Source organism: Oryzias latipes, chromosome 13 (genome assembly GCF_053564925.1).
Source record: "Oryzias latipes strain Hd-rR chromosome 13, Olatipes_Hd-rR_3.1".
NCBI lineage: Eukaryota > Metazoa > Chordata > Actinopteri > Beloniformes > Adrianichthyidae > Oryzias > Oryzias latipes.
Genome location: NC_136249.1, coordinates 29,843,673 through 29,862,962, shown reverse-complemented (window position 1 = coordinate 29,862,962; position 19,290 = coordinate 29,843,673). Strand labels below are relative to the sequence as shown.

The window sequence follows — 19,290 nt, the reverse complement described above, 5'->3', positions numbered from 1 at the left end:
ACCACTGCCAGCAATTACCAGTTCCACTGAAGGGTTTAAAAGTGAGAAATATCCGATTGTACATTATCCTATAGATGTCTTCAGCTACGCACAATTGATTCTCCTCAAAAGGAGAGAAAAACAGCAGCTGTGGAGGGAGAGGATGCTTTTAGTACAGCTCTGTGGACTGGTGGTAGAGTGTCCAGCCGCCTGGTTCCATCTATAGCTGCAGATCGTCCAGATATGAGAATAGTGAAGAGAAGGAAATCCATAAACTGAGGTGTTTTGTGACAGCCAGTAAGAATTGTTGACCCATTGACAATATATAAGAACTGGGGTGAGGGTGAAGTCAGCCAGGAAAAATGACTTCCTTCCACTGCGAAATGAAGTCCATTTTTTTTTTGATGCGGATGCCGCGATGTTGGAGCCAGATGTCGACAATGTTTCTATGGCAACCACTCTCGCCAATCAGCTTGTTGGAAGTCCACACCCCTACCACTTAAAGTGGGCTACACAACATCTGTTTTGAACTTTCAACGTGAGACCGCCTACTTATATTACAGTTTATAGCTTGAATAACTTAAAAAAAACTTACAAATATGAAAAATAGGATTAGCAAGAAGATGTTATCAAAGCAAGAATGGTTATTTTAAAAAAATATGATGGTTGAGTATCAAAGTCTATGGGATTTTGGCTTCCTAGAGCCCACTTGGGCACTTCCTGTTTGGAACGTTGGGGTCCAACTCCCATACACAGTCAATGGATGGACCAAGTTTACTTGGGTGGATAAAACAGAAACTTGAAGACGTTAAATTGCTTCTACTCTGCATTTTTGAGACACTGAGCACCTGCAACATCAGTCTGAACAGCTGCTCATTTAGGGCCGTTATTTCCCCAAACGATCCCTTTGGTAAGAGATTAAAAAGAAATCTGGCAAATACACAGTACCAGCTATGTGTCCATTATTTATCATTAGGCATCTGCACCGTTGTACAACTGCCCACAGGACAATGGTTTTTTAAACTTTACTAGTATAGTTTCACTCTTTGGTCTGCAGAAAAGCTCATTTGTGATCACACTATATGAAACTGGACTGGGTTTATTTGATCGTTAAAAAAAGAAAATCAGTATCTTTAATACTTTCGGAAATGGACCCTAGTGTGAACCAAACAACACAACTAAAAAATATTGATAAGAGATCATGATTGTATAAAAAAAACAATTTAATTTTGAAAAACAGCCATTATCAACCTGTTTGACCCTAAATGTAACAATGTCTTTATCATAAAGCAATACATCAATACTTACAGACTCACCTCAAACATTTATTTTCAACCTTCTACTTCATGTGATCTGCTTTTATTGTTATCATATGTCCTCGTTTTGAACCATTAGACATTAAATCCAATGCCACATCCTGTTCTCGCTGTGTCCTGTCTATGGACTACGGATGTAAATTAACTTTATTTCTAAAATGTGTCATATTTACATAGAGAGATGTTTATTAATGTGCATTGTCCCTATAAAACAAATTCGTAGGAGGAATAAATAAAGGCTGCTCTTAAAACAATGGAGACACCTTTTTAGCACATTATGAATAAGATACTGGGGCAAAAAATTGGATGACTATTATAAAAAAATGTTTTGTCAGATTTGTTTTTCCAAAAATTCTTTTTAAACTGCCCCCCTTCTTTTTTTATTGTCCTAATTTTGAAACATTGAGGGACTTTCTATGGTTCAGGTTGATGGATTGAGCACAAATTACCAGAATTCAACCTTTCCAACGGTGATATTTAAAGTTATACATAAAAAAATAGTAATCATGGAAGCAGGGAATTTAAATTGCCACTACCCGCTCAGGTATTAACACATCTACTTGCAAAAATCGCCCATATGCTCCATATTACAACCTATATTGGGCTCAGTGGAAGCAGCAACATCTGTTTGCCCGTGTAGATGAGCTAATTTCAGCAGCACTGTCGACGGCAGCAGACATCCATACAAACTACCCCCCCGGACTTGGAAGCAGACACGACTTTAGGGTTACACGTGGCACGCCAGATGGAAGTCCTCTCAAAAGTCCATCAGTGGCTAAGGAATTTATCAGAGAAGAGACAGCGGCTGCTCCCCATCTCCCAGATCGGGGTTTTACATAATGCAACTATCCGCAGTTTAATTTCGGTGAGAGGAGCGTGTGGATTTATGCGGCCCATTAAAAGTGAGCTCATCAGGCTGGCTAAATAGAAACCAATGAAAATTGCCTTTTTTTTTTGTTCTAAAACATAAAGCTCAGGTGAAAAGAAAGTCTTCAGTTAGGGAAAGTTGCCTTGAATTTTAACCAACATTTGCATCAGAAGAGGAAACATTAGGGAGTCAGGCGTCGTTCCTGGTGACGCCGATGCAAACTGCTCAGAAAAACCACGGCTATTGATTTCCAATCAGCGACAGCTGCTGCGCGGGCTCGGCGTCGCGCAGGAGTCACGGTTGTTGTTGGCAAAACACACTTTCACCCCGGCCGGTAAATGAAAACGACAACTCCTGGATTCATCTATATGGTAATGGCGCCGTCTTCCACCTTTGTGGTCTCCCATGGTAAATCGCCTGGTTAGATCTGGGCCTGTTTGCTCGACAATGGAACGGAGCAAACTTTCCTGGAGTTGAGCCGTGGGTACCGTGGGGTTGAGCACACGCTTTCTTTGGCTGCCAAGGAAAGGCGAGTCCAAACTGGAAGATGAAAGGATCACATCCGTTCTGAAGAGGACAGAGGAGCTAATCCCCTCGCAGCCCCCTGGATACTCCGTCCCTTAAGCTGTCCCATTTTCTCCCTCCAGGAACAAATAACACTTCCCACTTACACCAACTTTTAGCGGATTACAGTGAAGATCTGGTTGCAAACCCTGGAGACGAACGAAGAAAGACGGGGAAAGTGGATCACAAAATAACGGCATGAGCTCCGAAATGTCAACTGTAAACTAAGATTTGCAAAACTTTGTTTTGGATTAGAAATTTTCTCATAAGGGGGCAACAGAAAAATAAAAAAATCAGATTTATATAATTCATGTATTTACTAGGTATTTCCGGATCTGGTCACTTAATTGGAAATTGGACCGATCGTGTCGCTTCAGACTCGACTGGAATCTGATATTGTATCAAGATCAGGAATTGGGTGTTTATTTTATTACTTTAAACACACTTCATATTTCAAGCTGTTTTTTCTAATAAATGCCATAGTAGAAGTCTGCACATCACAACATTTAATTGGCATAAAGCGCGGCAGAGTACGGCACCAGTTTAAACAGGAGGCGCACTAAAACAGTCCGTTGAAGTCAGCGAGATGTTCACGCATTCAGACTTCCAGGCTCATGAGTCTTCCAATAAAGTTTTAAACTGAGGGTAATTTGATCTTAACTCAAACAACGACCCACAAAGGCCTTTAAAAGGAAAAAAGATTGGGCTTTTGTTTCTTTTTTAATGAGAACCGCCCCATCCGTGTAGAGATAGGACGGAAAGGAAGCTGCTAAGGGAGCGTCTACAAAGTGCATGCTCCGAGAAAAGTTAATAGTTAACCATTTTTTCTAGTTGATAGTTAAAATACTGTTTGTACTGTTTAATCGACTTCACAGAAGAGCACAGCTTTAGTGTTAAACCATAAAATTATTTATTATTTATCTTTTATAGGATCCCCATTAGCTGTGCTTAGCAGACATAAACACATCATATAACAACAACATTTATAAAAAAAACAAAAACAAAAAAAAACCTCAAAGCCATTTTATGGTGATCTCAAAAATGAACAAATGAAATAAACAAATGAAATTCACATTTTTAAATATCATAACAAAAAGAGTTCCTGTACCCTGAACCTTTCTGCTTTCAGTCAATCGCACAATCAAAATCCGTATCTTATTGAACTTTTACTCAGACATGCACCTCTTTTAAAATATGTGGCTCCAAAATGTGACCTCAGCTGTTTGTTCAAAACATACTTTGAATTTTTTTCCCTTAAAATTAAAGAAAGTAACTGAAAGAATATCTGGATCTTTTGTCAAATTTGTTCGTTGTTTTAATGGGTTACAAAAGTATTGGTGTGCCACTCTGTATCAGAATGGGGCCCCCAAAAAGCTGTTGGGGACATCACTAGTATTACCAATGTTCCACATTGAACACATGTATGACTTACCGTCATCTTTTCCCCTGCGCTCTGGTATCTCCAAACCCGTGTTGCCCAACGGTGGCAAGCTTAGGTCTGTAGGAAAGGTTAGGCCACTTGTATTGTCCTCCGACAGCTGGTACATCTGTCTCTGCATTGGCTGCAGGTGCCAGTTTAACCCCAACAGGTGAATGGCTGAAAGACAGAAAGGAATAGCCTCGTTGAAGGTTTTTTTTTAAAGAAGGAATGTAGGAACCACAGTTATTGACAAAAGATGGTTTAATGGTTAATGGCATTTCCCCGAAAGTGCTGAGTGGCGCAAACACGATGAATCCAATGCTGACCCCCACGGGAGAGCATCTGTCCCCCCCCCCCTCGTCGCCCTAGCATCAGTATGCACCCTCCACTGCGCCTTGTCATTTTCCCAATCCCATTATCTTTATATTTACCAGCAAAACCAAAGGACAACAGAGGGGGAAAGAAAACCACATCAGCAGAGCCAAACCAGGGCGTTCACAAAAGCAGATGAGGCATACTGATATTTTACAAGGTCGACAAAAGAAATGTCCTTTGGAACAATGGCAGCAGAGCGGCCGGTGGAGGAGGAGGAGGGGCTGACCATGACAGATCACCAATAAGAGAATGGACAACACCAGCTTAGCAAGGAAAAAGCCAACTTGGAAGTCAACAGTCAGCAGAAAGAAGCCTAGAAACTCAATATAGCTGTTTCACCGTTTTGTTGCTTCTCTCAAAGCTCTTACAGAAAATAACCGCACAATTCAATTACAAAGAGTCAAATTATTGGACGGCCTTGAAAGGAAAGAGGGAGTGCGACCTCTCCAATAGCCTTTTGCTTTCTTGCCCCATTTGATTCTTAGTCTCCCCTTCTCTAAAGTGCAAAAGTGAATGTCACAACCGGCCTCAAGGAAAAGCAGGATCAGAGAAAACCATTTACATCACCTGGATTCTTAGACACGTTCAGCTTCAATGTTTACATTCTTACAATTACTGTTATTTCTGAATTCTTTCTGGAACGAAGGTAATTCCAGCAGATTCTGAAGTGGAGAAACGTGGCTTTGTGCCGTTAAGAAACCCTTTCCATTGGGAATGTGTTGAAGCTGCTTCTATGTAAGCAATTTTTTCACAATCTGATTCACGCTGATAGCATAAACGCTGGAGGAGTTACGGTACGTCCAAGAGCATGTGTTATTTAGATGTTTCCGGCGACATCTCCAGTGTTATAGAGTTAAAAACATAGAGTACATAAATGTATGTTCATGTTGAATTAAGAACTCTCTAATCAACACTGCAAATCATTCAAAACAGATTTCCTCTGAATGAAAACTGCTTTGAAGCAATTTCAGTGCATTCCCAAAGCAATAAGGGAAGCAATAAAGTCTAACACATCATTAGAATTTTATTATTGTTTTTATTTCCATTGGTTGCTGAGTGTTTCACGGCTACGTCACCGAGTGGAAACGAGGATTTCACTCCAGCTTCTGCTGAAAATGAGGAAAACCAGAAACCAAAAAACGTCCAGAAGGGACCAACAAACCCTTAACAGAGGAGCTTTAACTCCAGTGTTGACATTCCTTCTGCTACCTTCAACCGTTTACGCAAATGATGTATTTTCGGCAGATTCAGAAGTTAAAAGCAGCTTTTAAACTGATCTGAAAAGACGCTTTTTCCACGTCAGCATCAGCTGATTCTCATTGATGGCGTAAATTCTTGAGGAGTTACAGTGTGTCAAAGAGCGAGGGTTATTAATGTAACATCTCCAGTGTTAAAGGGTTGACAGTGAAACAAGAAAATGTTTTGACACGTGTGTAAAAAGGCAAAAGGACATAGTGAAGACCTCATTCCTCAATGACATGCTCATTTCCATGCCTGCTCTTTTATTTTGAAAGTTAAACAAAGGGATATGTTGGAAAATAAGAGCTATGCTTTATTTTTTACTTGAATTTCACACGAATTGCTATTCTTAGTGTTTGTGGCATTGATAAATGGATAATCAGAACTAATCAGTGGGGCGTTTGAGAAACATTTCTTTCTAATGAAAAATGCGGCGCTGAAGATGATGAAAAGTCAACAGCAAGCCCAGCATCTGCTCTTTGTCTGTCCAGAGCTCGAGAAAGCGACTGTGTCAGTGTTTCTATTTGGTAGGCTCTTCCTTTTATCTGTAGCTCTACAAAAACGGACAAAATGGGGGGGGGAAAAAACGAATAAAAGCCTCGGCTTGTGTTTCTGAACGATTGTAAAACCACCAGGCAGGGTGTCGTTCCAAGCGCCCTAACAGCCACATCTTTTTTAGAGGCATTCTTCATCCCATCCATCCCCGAGGCCCCTAACAGAAAATGGGTGAGGAGTCCCCCCCCCCCCCCCCCCCCCCCCCCCCGTCTGTGAGATTCACTTGAGCGCCTTCATGTTATCTATGATATGCAGAGCACTGGACCCAAGCCAGGCCCGGGCCTTCTCATTTTGTTCCTGCTTGCTTTTCAAACTTTGCTAACGCCCTGCGTTGACACTCAGGTGCTGCTGTGAAATAAAGACAGGTAGCAGGAAGAACAAGGTTCTTCTAATGAGGTGGTCACTGGCGGTGAAAGCCGTGTGTGTGTGTGTGTGTGAGCGCCGGTGTTTCCAGTGACCTGTCAAGAGTATTGCACTTTATAGCATTGACCGCTTTGTCCTGAGCTCATGTTGTGCCCTCCTTTCGCTTATCTCTTGGCAGGAAGTTAGGTCATGCTACGTGCCAATTAAGGAACAAAAGGTACTGCAGCTGAAGACTTCTCAGCCATTCAGAGGAAGTCGGAGCTGTGAGTCATCTGCCACCAAGGGAAAAAAAAGCGCCTCCGTTGCCCGATCAGAGCACTTTTCAGCTGGTGCATGGTTCAGTGGAAGCTATGATGGAGAGAAGCTCTTTTTCCTATCTTAATGGTCAAAATCATCCACTACAGTGAGCATCCAAAAGGCAAACTATCTCCCCCTCTGCAAAAAAAACATCCAGAAAACTCAAATATGTCTGAGCATATAGCCTTTGGCGTTTTCTAAAGCTGTACTGCCTATAAAGCATCTGTTACTAGGGTTGTTCTGTGCAGCCTAGTTCACAGAAATCAATTTTTACACTAAACCAAACACAATCAAATTCATAAATAATGTCTGTCTAACAAATTTTCTTCAAAACCATCAGCACATCCTTTAGCTATTTCCTAGTGTCCATTAAATTATGCAATTTTTACAGAGTAACAACATTTTGTTAAATTTCAGAAAAGTAACTAACCTCTGATTAAATGTGGGTCATATTCATCCTTATTTTGCTGGATTTCTACTTCTTTTTGGTTAGTATTGTATCGCATTTTCCAAAATATGTGGCGCATTTAAAAGTCTTATTTTCAAAAACGTCAGTAGGCCTTAGAATCCAGAGTGCCTTTTATATGGATTAATTCTGGTTGTGTTTACTGATGTTGAAGCCATTTTTAGAGATGCACGGCGCTCTGTCAAAACGTTTGTTTGGGTGTTATTGTGGCTAGCAATGTCAGACTGTTTTTTATACGTATTAACAACCGGGGGGGGGGCGGGGCGGAGTTAGTGTAGTCACAATAACGTTTGTTTTAGTAGTTTCAGTTTGGTTTTCTGCATGTTGTAAATAAGGGTGGGAATTACAAGTATTGTGAGGATAGAAAATAGAGCATTCATCCCATAGTGCGGAAAAAACAGTAAAACATTTTTCTATTGGCCAACCACAATCGTAGATATCGGGCCAACAAAATTTTATAAACAAAAAAATTATACATTTTTCAAAAGTTTCTGTCAGCCAATCATCATCCCTGCTGTGAAGTCTGTCACAGCAGGAACGATGAACCTCCAATAGAACTCAGACGGAACATTTCTGTTGCCAGGACACCGTGGGCTACAGAGCCAGTGACATGACTACTACGAACGCACAGGTTCAACCCAACAAGTTATTGAAGGAAAATGACAGTTGAACTTTGTATTATGTTGTAATCTGACATACTCATTTAACCCTTGTCCTATCTTGTGGGGTCAAAATGACCCCACCCTTATATTGACTTGTTCTCCCTACCATGACAAAGGTGGATAAAGGTGTAGAGGATTTCATGTAATCCATGGACACCAGTGAGGTTCACAAATCATTGAAGAAAAAAGGTTCAGCCCACTGTCTAGTGGGTCTAGATGACCCAACTCCCAATGTTAAAGTGCCTAGGATAGCACAAGAGATAAATGTATCAATTTAATTTAAAATAAGTCTGATTTACTTAAAAATCGGCTTTCCATAAAAAGTCTTTAAAGATATTTAAAGATTTTAGGGATACATATGAAAAAAATAAATTTGTAATTAGTAATACATGTTCTTATTTATTATACATATTTATAAGATATATATATATATGTATTATGAAATTGATTCTCTCTCTCTCTCTCTCTCTCTCTACTTGTACATACATATATAGAAATAAGATAATACAATTATTATATATATTGATATTTTATAATTATATTATAAAAATATAGCACAACTATAGGAGAAAAAAGTAGCTTTTTTAAGTGTTGCATTATATCTGTACAATGCCATGTGTTTAACTGCTGTAATATAAACAGATCTAGGTTTTTTCCCTTGTGTGAGTGCTGTGAAAAATCAATAATACAAATAAATAAATAAAAATTAACCAGAATCTTAACGACTAACAATTTCTGCCGTAGTGGATGGAGTCACTCCAGAACTTTAATTTTCCTGCATGAAGAAGTGCACTCCCATGTGTGAGTAAATCTGTTTTATGTGTCTGAAAACACTAGCATGACGTTAAAACTCTGTAAATAAAAGATACAGAAAACTCTGACTTTTTTTCTTATCTGATTTCAAAGCAGCTCAATACCTTTTAAATTTTAAAGGGGTAATTGAATTTTTTTAGATAAGCGGTCCCATTCTTTTTTCTTTCTTTCTTTCTCTTTCTTCCTCTCTCTACAATTCGAAGCCCCTTTTTTGTTCAGACGATCACGAGGTGAGTCGGTTTTCTGAGACACAACCTCTTTGTCCTTGGCTGAATTCCCATGGTGAACGGAAGTGAAAACAGGAGGACACTGATGACCCTAAAGTGAGAAAAATATTACAAATTTGCTAATGAGCAAGCAACCACTGAGAAAATGGTGCCATCAAAAACCCCGTTCTCGCACATTTAAATTACACAGCTGTGGAAAAATAGAAGAAAAAAACCCAAACTGCGCTGGAAGTCAAAACACCTGTCAAGAACCATAATTGGGTTTATTAGACATCTCATCCAGAATTCCCAATTACAAGCTTCAATAATGAATTGCTCTTGAAATTAAATGTATTTTCTCATCAGCCTTTAATTAAACCTGTCTCTCACTCTTGATTGGAAAACCCAAGTCTTAGGGCGAGGCTCGGCCTCCAACATGTTTACTTGCGGTGCTGGAGGAGATGGTCGGAGTTTTGTAGGATATAATCACACACCCTGATTAATCCCAGCCGCGCTGATGGGGATCTTTGGCGCTTGGCCAGGCGAAGACCTACACAGGATATCTTCTGCTGCACTCAAACATGGCAGGGGTGCCAACCCAATAAGCCAAACCACAACTTGGTAGAGTTGAAATTGCAAATTCACAGATAATCGCCATGAAAGAATCAGATTTGAGTTTATTTTGCCTGAAGGGAAAAACAAAAACAATGGCGTCTATTATGGTCACAGTCCAACGGATTCCAACAAAAGAATTACATTTATCTCCCTGATTAAAACCAGCCGGAACATTCTCCTGTTTCTTGACTTCATGCAAATGAGCCCCAGCATTCCCACATCTATCAGCTACACAACAATTTATATGTAAAAACGGTTCTGACAGTCAAATGTAAGATACATGAAATGGAAGCTTTTATTTTGGAGCCACACATTCGCCAGAACTTTAATTACTTGTCACAAAAAAAGATGCTCCTCTTGTCCAAACTGGCATCAGCAGATGAAAATGTAACTTTCATCGTCTCGTTCATGAACAGCTATAAACCTCACAGATTACTGGAGCAATTCTGGCAGGTAAAGGCCAAGGCTGCTGTCCTGAGCTGAACATGGCTGATGAAAATAGTAGAAAACCTCAAAACACGGTCATTTATTAAAAACAGGTTAAACCTTTAGTTTTATTCTGTAACTGATCAAAGTTAGTTGGTTTGTCGGGATTCCTGGGTTAATTGTGACCATAAGATGTAATAAACTAACTAATGCATTTCTTCCTACATGTCTGTTGTTACCTGATCTGTAACGGCTGCCCAATTGGTCTACGCATGCGCGATTATTACATCACTTCCTGTTTGTGGCCAACATTGCGACAGTTAAGCAATTTGATTTCATTTGCACCCATAATCCATACATTTTTTTGTACGTTTGTTTCTCCACGTTCGTAGAATTTGTAATTCATTCATTGAAAATTGACGCAAAAAAAACATTAGCTCCTATTTCCTGACAGTTCTGCCTCCTTTTCCATTGTCCGAGCATTTAAACAGCCAATCTATGTTTTCTTTAACAACGGAGAACTTCATCGGACTGAATTTCATTTAAAAGATGAAAACGATGAAAAAGGATGGTTTATAAAATATACATTGGAAATAATTTTTCACATTAAAAATTGTTTAAACGCAATGGATTGTGGTCTATATTCGTCTATCTAGTGAGCATCAATGGATACTGAATTTCTGCAGAGACTTCTAGGGAATATTTAGGGGCCTGGACTTTGGAATAGATTCAGATAGCGCTGCAAAAGCATATGCACTACGTAGTGAGAAGGGAAAGAATTCGGACACAAAGAGTTAACGTTCTTGAACTACTATAATTTTTTAACTTTTTACAAAATTTACGTAATTCCAACGGATACTGATGCTGAAAAACGCAGCTTTGCGCAAATACAGAATCCATTGGGATTAAATTGCGATAACTGTCAATAAATTACGGTAGTTTGAAGAGCGTGACTTATTTCCTGTCCACAGGCGACATCTCCCATACTAAAGATTTTAACCCTTTGGCATCCTGCTGCTTGCTATGATATCAGCGTACTAAAACTACAACAAAGCTAAACTTCAACTTGTATTAATACTCTGTGATGGAGATTGTCAGTGAAAGAAAATATAAGGCAGTTATTAGGAACTTTCTCAACGAGAAAGTTTTTTTAACATTTTAAAAAACGAAGTGGAAGATGAACAGCAATCAGAGACTCCGCAGATTATTCAGACCGAGGAAGAGGAATAGGTGTCTGATTCAAAGCTGCATTTCTTCACTTCAGAATCCATTGGAATCATGTAAATTGTGATAAACGTCAAAGTGGATTGAAGAGCATGGATCATTTCCTGCTCACTGGCAACAGCTCCGATGTTAAAGGTATTAAAGAGTTCAGGTTAAGAAGCAAAATTCTTCAGTGTAAGATCTTGAGACATTGCGAATCCAGCTTTGGGAAAACCCCAGTTTACTTCCTGAATCTATGTGGAACCCAAAAGTCCTCTTTGGTTTACCAAGAAACTCAAACTTCCAACTCTCCTTCTTCCTATTCGTACTCTTGTATTTGCATTTTTCAAAAACTATCTGTGTTTTGGGGGCATTTGGACCTGAAAGTCTTTGTCCTCAAAACTTGGAGCGCATTCACACTCAACTATCTTTACCACACGTGAGGACCATCAAATGGTGCTTTTCCTTGAATCCATGCTGAGACTTGGTTAAATGAACCCCACTGTGGCTGGTTTGAAGAACTGGGGCAGAGTGAGGTTTCACCAGACATCCCTGGTCAGGCATCAGCATCAGTATAAACACAACCGTAAACCAGGAAGGAAAAAAAAACACAAAACTGAATAAAAACTGATGTATTTTCCCTTAGAGCCCTTCTCTGTACCATTTAAGGAATGTAAACCAACCAAAGTTTTGTAAGAATTTCACCAAAGTTGCCTTATATTCAGGAAACAACAACCTGGTAGGGAGCAGGAAACCATAGATTTCCCCTTTTGCTGTTTTTTTGTTTTGTTTGGTTTCTTTTAAATAATAACAGTTTGCCAGGGAACATATTCCTTTCGGAATTTACATAAAAATGAATACATACTTCGTTTCAACAACAACAACAAAAAATCAGGAATCAGGAGAACATATCATTTTAAGGTGAGAAAACAACATCCAGGCAGAGTGAAAGCAGAGGCGCTTGTATTATTTTAAAACGTCTGCATACGAGAAGAAGTTTCTTCCTTTGACCAAAAGCCTGGATGCAGATCACACCGAGCAATATGGAGACTTCATGCTCGACTATGAATTTCAATCTTTTTGGAGGATGAAAGCAGACAAATTGAGCAGAACTGATTTAATAGCATAACTTAGCTGATGGTCCCTACCCAGCTGGGACCTGGAAGAGCTGGTCAATCACAGAGGATGAATATTCGAAACGTGGAGTCTGTTCGTGTGTGATGCCTGATGTCTTTTTAATCTATTTCCTATCCAGTCTTTTAATAAAAAAAGGAAAGTCGCTGGGTCGCTCATCCGCAGATCCTACCCAACCCAATCTATGAATGGTAATGTTTTTCAAATGAAGAGGAGTCAATCTATGAGTCCCAATATCACTGCATTTCGGGGAACAGAGTCCTCCAGATTAAACTGGTCATGGAGCGGGGGGGCCTCTTCCTGCGTTGCTAAGGCACAGCGAGACTTACCGATGAAGTAGGCTAACAGGAGCAGCAGCGTTATGGAGATGAGGATGGCACTGAGAGCAGCACATTTCCAGTTGCAGTGCTTGTAGGGTTTCTTCAGGCTGAAGGCAGGTCGAGAGAAGGTGTTTCGAGGTAAAGGGCGCGGAGGAGGCGAGTACACGGTGTTGGAGGTCAACGGGTACCCCGGTGAGGTTGTGCAATACATTGGTGATGTTCCACCTGGTTTGAACAGGAAGTGCCTGAGAAAACACAGTTTCTTGTTAGTGTAACCAAACGTTTTTCAAAATAAAAGTTTTTTAAGCATTTTCATTTTTCAAAGTTTGCTCAACCATCCATTATTCTACTAGTATTCAATTTTTGAATTCCTCTGTATTAGTGGTACTTTTTAAACTGGACCTAAAAACTCTAAAACAATTTAATTTAAATCTCCATTACTTAAATTTACCATTGAGGCTTCCATTTTATTTTTAATTTTTTTTTTTTACAAATCATTTAAATTATTTAGGGCCCCCTAACTGTATTTTCAATCACTTTTTTTTTTACGATAAATCCATTCATAACTTGGGATTTCTGTTCAGACGAGGCGCTAACATCCATCCGGGTTAACTCCATCATAAACAAGCAGTGTGAAAATCAGGTGGAAATGTACTTAAGTTAGAGTCAGACCGCTCAGTTTGCTGTTTTGTTTCAATTTTCTGTCACACCGGGTTTCTCTCTGCAATCTCCACAGCTGCTTCCTGTTTGTTAATAATCCGTGGTACATACACCGCCCATTTTACATTTTGCTTTCTCAGCACTTTTCTCGCTATTTTTAAGTTTCACTGACTAAAACAGTAAAGTAAAATAAAAGGAAAATTACTTTTTACAAAGTAAATGCAGTTAAAAGTTGTCATATTTATTAAAGGCTTGTTTTTTTAAACAAAGGTTGTGTCAATTTAGAGCTCTGGCCAAAAAAAACCTCTTAATAATTAATAATAATCTTCACTAATAAGTAGGAAACAGTTTTTTTTTTTTTATTAACTATTTTTTGGCATCCAAATAACACTTCCATGAACTGTGGAGCAGACCAGAATATCTGAGTCATTAATATTTCCTTCAATTTCATATTTACAAAATAAAAGCACCTATATAGTCATTAAATAAAGCAAAACTTCTACTAACTCTACAAACAGCAATGTAAAAAGAACCTAAAGCCATTTTTGTTTGCTTTAGTTGACAAAATGAGAAAAAGGATTTGATCATAAATCTTTCATTAGTAGCTTTGGGTGCAGGTTGTTAAAATCCACAGCCACAATGAAATCAGCTTAAAAATGTTTCTTTCAACAATCTTAACATCGTTTCACTTTGCATATTTTAACTGAAATTCTGGGGTTTTCATCAGTAAAAGTCATTAAAGAGTAGCAGAAAACAAAAGCAATACATAAACAACTTTGTCTTTTGGCTCAGTTGGACGTAACTCTACAAAAAATGTTTTGTGCAACGTAAATGTACGACTTCTGCTGGTCTCCTGCTAAATTAATTTATCGTTTTATTGAAAAATAATGAGGGTCCACAAAAAAAAGTAATAAAACAAACAAAAAAGTAAATGAAAAAAAAAAACAGAATTATCTAGCACAAGGTTAACCGGAACTCAGGAAAAAAATCTGAGGAATATTAAGCAAACAGGAAGCAGCTGTGAGGACTGCAAACAGATAACACAAGGAAAACAGAAACCAGAATAGAAGCAATTTGTCTAAATAAATACAGAAAAAATAGCAAAGGCCGATAAAACGGGGAAACAGAACCACAGAAAGTGTTTTAGCCAACAAGAAAATAGATTTTAATCATGAGGACTTTAAACTTTTAGAAACCTGAGCTTTTTCTTGAGTTAAGACTTCATCAAACCATAAACCACAATGCAGATCAGTGCAGGCTCTTTGTTGGGCGTTTGACTGAGGGTCACGGGGTTCCAGTTTATTTACATACAGAAAGTCTAATTAAAAGCACATTACAAGTGGGCAATTAAGACGCTCATGGAGATGCATTTTAATTCTGCATGTCAGTTTGTGATGGAATTAGTCAGGGTGAAGGCTAACATCAGGTCTGTAAGAGCTCTTTGTAAGTCAGCCACAACTTTAGCACAAGTGAGAGCAATTTTATTTAAAAAAAATAGAAAAAGAAAAGAATAAACTAAACATTATTCAGGGAGACTTCAGAACCTTTCGCTCCACCGTGGTATCATTAGTTGAAGTGGGCTTCGCAGACAGCTGTTAGTAGACTCTAATAGAGTGCTAGGAGCGAAGTCTTTAGTCCGCATTTGAATGTAGTGCGGCATCTCTCCTAAGAACTGGAGACAACCTATCATCTGTATTGCTTCTGATTAATATTCCTTCACTGTAGAGCCGCCATGCTCTGAATGCTCTTCCTGCTGCCTTATAGCTGGATGTTTGAAGGGAATTGCACAGACTCAAACACTCGACTCAGTTCATACAATAACTGGGAATGTTGGTCACATATGTGGGAAAGATTTTTTTATACACATTTTTATAGGAAACGAGCAAAATCACCACTGATAGGAGCACGGATTGGATTGAAAATAATCCCTTCCCATTAGAGTGATCTACCAGGATGAGTTAATCAAAATAGGAAACAAGACATACCGTATTTTCCGGACTATAAGTCGCCCTTTTTTTCATAGTTTGGCAAGGGGTGCGACTTATACTCCGCAGCGACTTATATTAGAACTAAATTGAAATGAATACATTGTTAACCCTCCTGTTATGTTCATTTGTGAGGAACAGAGATGATGTTCCTGGGTCAATTTGATGTATGAGGTATGTTAAGTGTAAGATCTTGAAGGCTAACAACATAATATTCTATTTTCCAATGATTTCATTTATTCAGAAATGCAATAAAAATGACAACTGTTTCTACAAATACAGGAGGAAAACAGAGTATTAGTTGGCTAATGATGCTTCATGAAAGGAATAAATAAATAAGTATGAGAAAGAATTACTGTGAAATTATGAGATAAACAGTCTGCTATGATTGTGTCATATGAGTTTGTGCAAGTTATTAGTTCTTGGTCTCAGATTATGTCAAATAAATTTCCCGTCAAAATACGACTTATAGTCCAGTGCGACTTATCTGTGTTTTTTTCTACTTTATAATGCATTTTTGGGCTGGTGCGACTTATACTCTGGAACGACTTATAGTCCGGAAAATACGGTATATCAATTTCCCTGCCCCTCTAGACATTTGTTTTATCTATCCATAAAATGGATTTCTGAACACAAAAATAGCAATTGTTTCAGTTTTATCAGCATGGAGATGCTAAACAAATTTTAGCTAAGTCATGTCCTCCACAAACATTTTGTTGTTTTATTTGTTTTTAGCTTTTGAGTTTGTGCAAAAATGTAAGTATAAAAAAGTTAGCATTTACATCTGTCTTTAACCCTGGAGATGTTGCCGGCGACACCTAAATAACACTTGCGCTCTTTGACACGCTGTAACCCTATGATTATTTACGAAATCAACGCGAATCCCTGATTCTGACGTGGAGAAACTGATTTTTTTATAATAGCTTTTCAAAACATAGCTAACAGAAAGTGTTTCATAACGGCCCAGAGCCGCTTTTCTCTGCGACAGAATCAGCTAATCTACGTTGACTACGTGCCCTGCAACAAAAAACGCATGCTATTTGAACTAGCATAAGTTTTCTAAAGATGACTTTCGATAATCCGCAGTGCCTTATTTGGCCTATGGATTCATTTTGGTTGTGTTTACTGATGTCGCAGCCATTTTGGGAGGTACATAGCACTCTGAATGTCAGTCTGTTTTTTTACAAGTTGTGAACAAGGTCTGGGTGTTATTGTTCATGAGCTAACGCAGCTAGCCTTGTCTGATTGTTGTTTTTTTCCTTTCTCTTAAAAGGTTAGGCGTTAGCGTTTTGGCGGTATCAGTCTGTATTTTTACATGTTACGAAAAAATTTGGGTGCTAATTAGTTAATGCAGCTAACGTATAGCAGTGTTGGGCTGTGTTTTTTTTTTTTTTAATTTGTTACAAGCAAGTTTGGGAGTTAGGTACAATGACCACAGGTAATAAAATCTGACTAACTGACAGACTTATTTCTGACCCTGTCTTGCCTAATGCACCTTATAGTCCGGTGCGTTTTCTATATGAGAAACATTTGAAAAAAGTAAAAATTTGACGGTACGCCTCATAATCCGGCGTGCTAAATAGTGCGGAAAGTACAGTAACATGGGTTCTGAAGCTGCGTCTGAAGCTGCTTTAATGTTAATTGCATTACAATTAAAGTGTAGCAATTCGGTACAAGGCTGCTTTCCTCTTGTGCCTAAATTACATTTACTGCATAAGCGGTCGAAAAGTTACGGTAGTCGAAAGAATGTCAGCACTAAAGCTCCTGTTTTAAAGGGTTAAAAAGACCCGATGTTGTGTGCTTCAAGGATAAACAGAGGGGAGAAACTCCATCAAGGGCTACGCGAAGTTAAGCGAATGCATTCGTCCTTGAAGACGACTGTTTCCCAAAGCGTGCAGAGGTATATGTCCAAGTGCCACATGATCAGGCCATCAGAGCCACAGCGGCGGCGGCGGATTTGTTGTCAAGGCCATTTTACTGACAAGTTTAACGGGAGACTCCTGCAAGACAGCAACATGATTGAATGTTGTCTGGGGAAGGCGCAGCGATGAAAGTCACTCTGACCATATTTCTATTTGTGTGACTTGTCTCATTCTGGGGCGTTCTACAAAGCGCCTGTGTTTAACATACATCAAAAGCAATGAAACCCAGCAATGTGACTTAATGCAAATTGTTAGTTAAATCGAACAGGGAGAGGGGGAGGGACTACAGCAAAGTCCTCCAGCACTGCAGGGGGATGATTGACAGCATCTCAAACATGAAAATGTCTGATGGAATACAAAGAAAACAGTGCAGGCATTTATTGTTCTCTCTTTGCAAAGCAGAGGCAGATAGCAAAACATGCAACATACCCATCTTGATACGAGGCATCTTGGCGTGCCGATGCCAGAATGTCCATCTCAATCAGGTTGTCCTGTAAAGTCTCTAGGAATGCCTGCTTTACTATGTTTCTACACACAGGTGGAAAGATGGATATGGAAGCGAGTATGAGAGACGCACGTGCAAGAAACACAGACGTGCCAAAACAGAGAGTGAGTGGCGAGCAACATCAACTCATAAACGGACATCCAGATGGGCAGCATGGGACACACAAACCAAGGCCCTTATGGAACTACATCTACTGAGGAGTGAAACAGGTAACATCTAGCTCTGCCATCCCTTGTTTGTACTCTACCGTACCTGGTTTTGTACGAGCCCTGTCCTTCTCTGCAAGCGTCTTGCTCTTCCTTGACAAACATTAGAGTATTCTGGCTCCTTTAGGTCGTAATTAGAAAAAAAAAACAATGCATCACTAAAAAGAATTACTTTACAGTTGTTACAGGCAAGCTAAATTACCATTACGGTCACAAACAAACGTTTAACTTTTTACTTTGTTTGACAGTTATAACTCTTTTCTTCTCGTTTTGGCACATATTCGGCTCATCGTAAAATCTAGAGGCTAAATGTGTCTCCTATAATGAGAGCTCTGTTCCATAAGTACTGCAGCAATGCAAAGGTTGAATCGACTGTCCACATGCAATGGGCGGGATGAACACATTCAGTGGTCCAAGAGAAAAGGCTTTGGAGGTCTTGACACCAGAGGGGTTCTGGTGGAGGAACAAAAGAAAACGACCATTTCTATGTTAAGAATTCAAACTATCATCAGGTCTTTAACATCTTATCAGGTTTACAACCATCAGCGACATTAAGTTTTACAAAAAAGTGACAATTGAGGTCTAAAAACCCTCAAATTTACATACCTAAAGCCTTAGTCACCCTGTTCAGTTTCTGCAGGTTTTTGGGTTGTCTAGGCACATGAAGGGTCGTAGAGAGGAGCGGCTGTTTTTAAGGTATTCAAGTATCTTTCAGTTGTCTTTATGCTTGTGTGGCCACTTCAAGTGGTGCTGTGGAAAAGGAATGTATATTTATCGTGTGTGGTCAGTGTATCGTGACGCATTCGGAATGCAAGTTGTACTCCTGCAGGAGATGCTTTTTTACCGTGTCCTTACACTAAGAAGTACACTTACACTTTGTTAGTAAGGTGCGAGTACGGGCCTCTTAGTGATCGTGTGTGAATGGCGTACGGATGGATTGTGCAGATGATACATAAGTGACCATAGAATGACCACATGAACTATGCTCCTATTCTCTAATTTACTCATTTTTTACAGTCAGTCTGCAAGCATGGAGTGCGCATTTATCATGTGAACAGAACTCACATGATGTGTTGTGGTTAAAAAAAAAATAATGATCCGTATGGCCGGCGTCTCATCTACTTCCCCCTTACTTACTTATGTGTTGTGTAAGTGTTTGTTACGACCTGTCACCCCCAATATGCCTATAGA

General features: G+C 39.2%; 1 protein-coding gene across 21 annotated transcripts in view; it reads right to left on the bottom strand.

Annotated features, from left to right (window-relative positions):
* Positions 1 to 19,290, bottom strand: part of tenm4 (teneurin transmembrane protein 4) — a 249,886-nt gene that overhangs the window by 97,304 nt on the left and 133,292 nt on the right. For 12 of the 21 annotated variants that reach the window (XM_078929945.1, XM_078929943.1, XM_078929946.1 and 9 more), the window contains 4 exons: positions 18,146 to 18,220; positions 17,818 to 17,916; positions 12,831 to 13,066; positions 4,160 to 4,324 (listed from right to left, as the gene is read on the bottom strand). In XM_078929945.1, coding sequence (XP_078786071.1) covers positions 4,160 to 4,324; positions 12,831 to 13,066; positions 17,818 to 17,916; positions 18,146 to 18,220 — 575 coding nt within the window. The remainder of the gene's footprint in view (positions 1 to 4,159; positions 4,325 to 12,830; positions 13,067 to 17,817; positions 17,917 to 18,145; positions 18,221 to 19,290) is intronic. The other 9 variants (XM_023962054.2, XM_078929951.1, XM_078929955.1 and 6 more) reach the window with 3 other exon arrangements.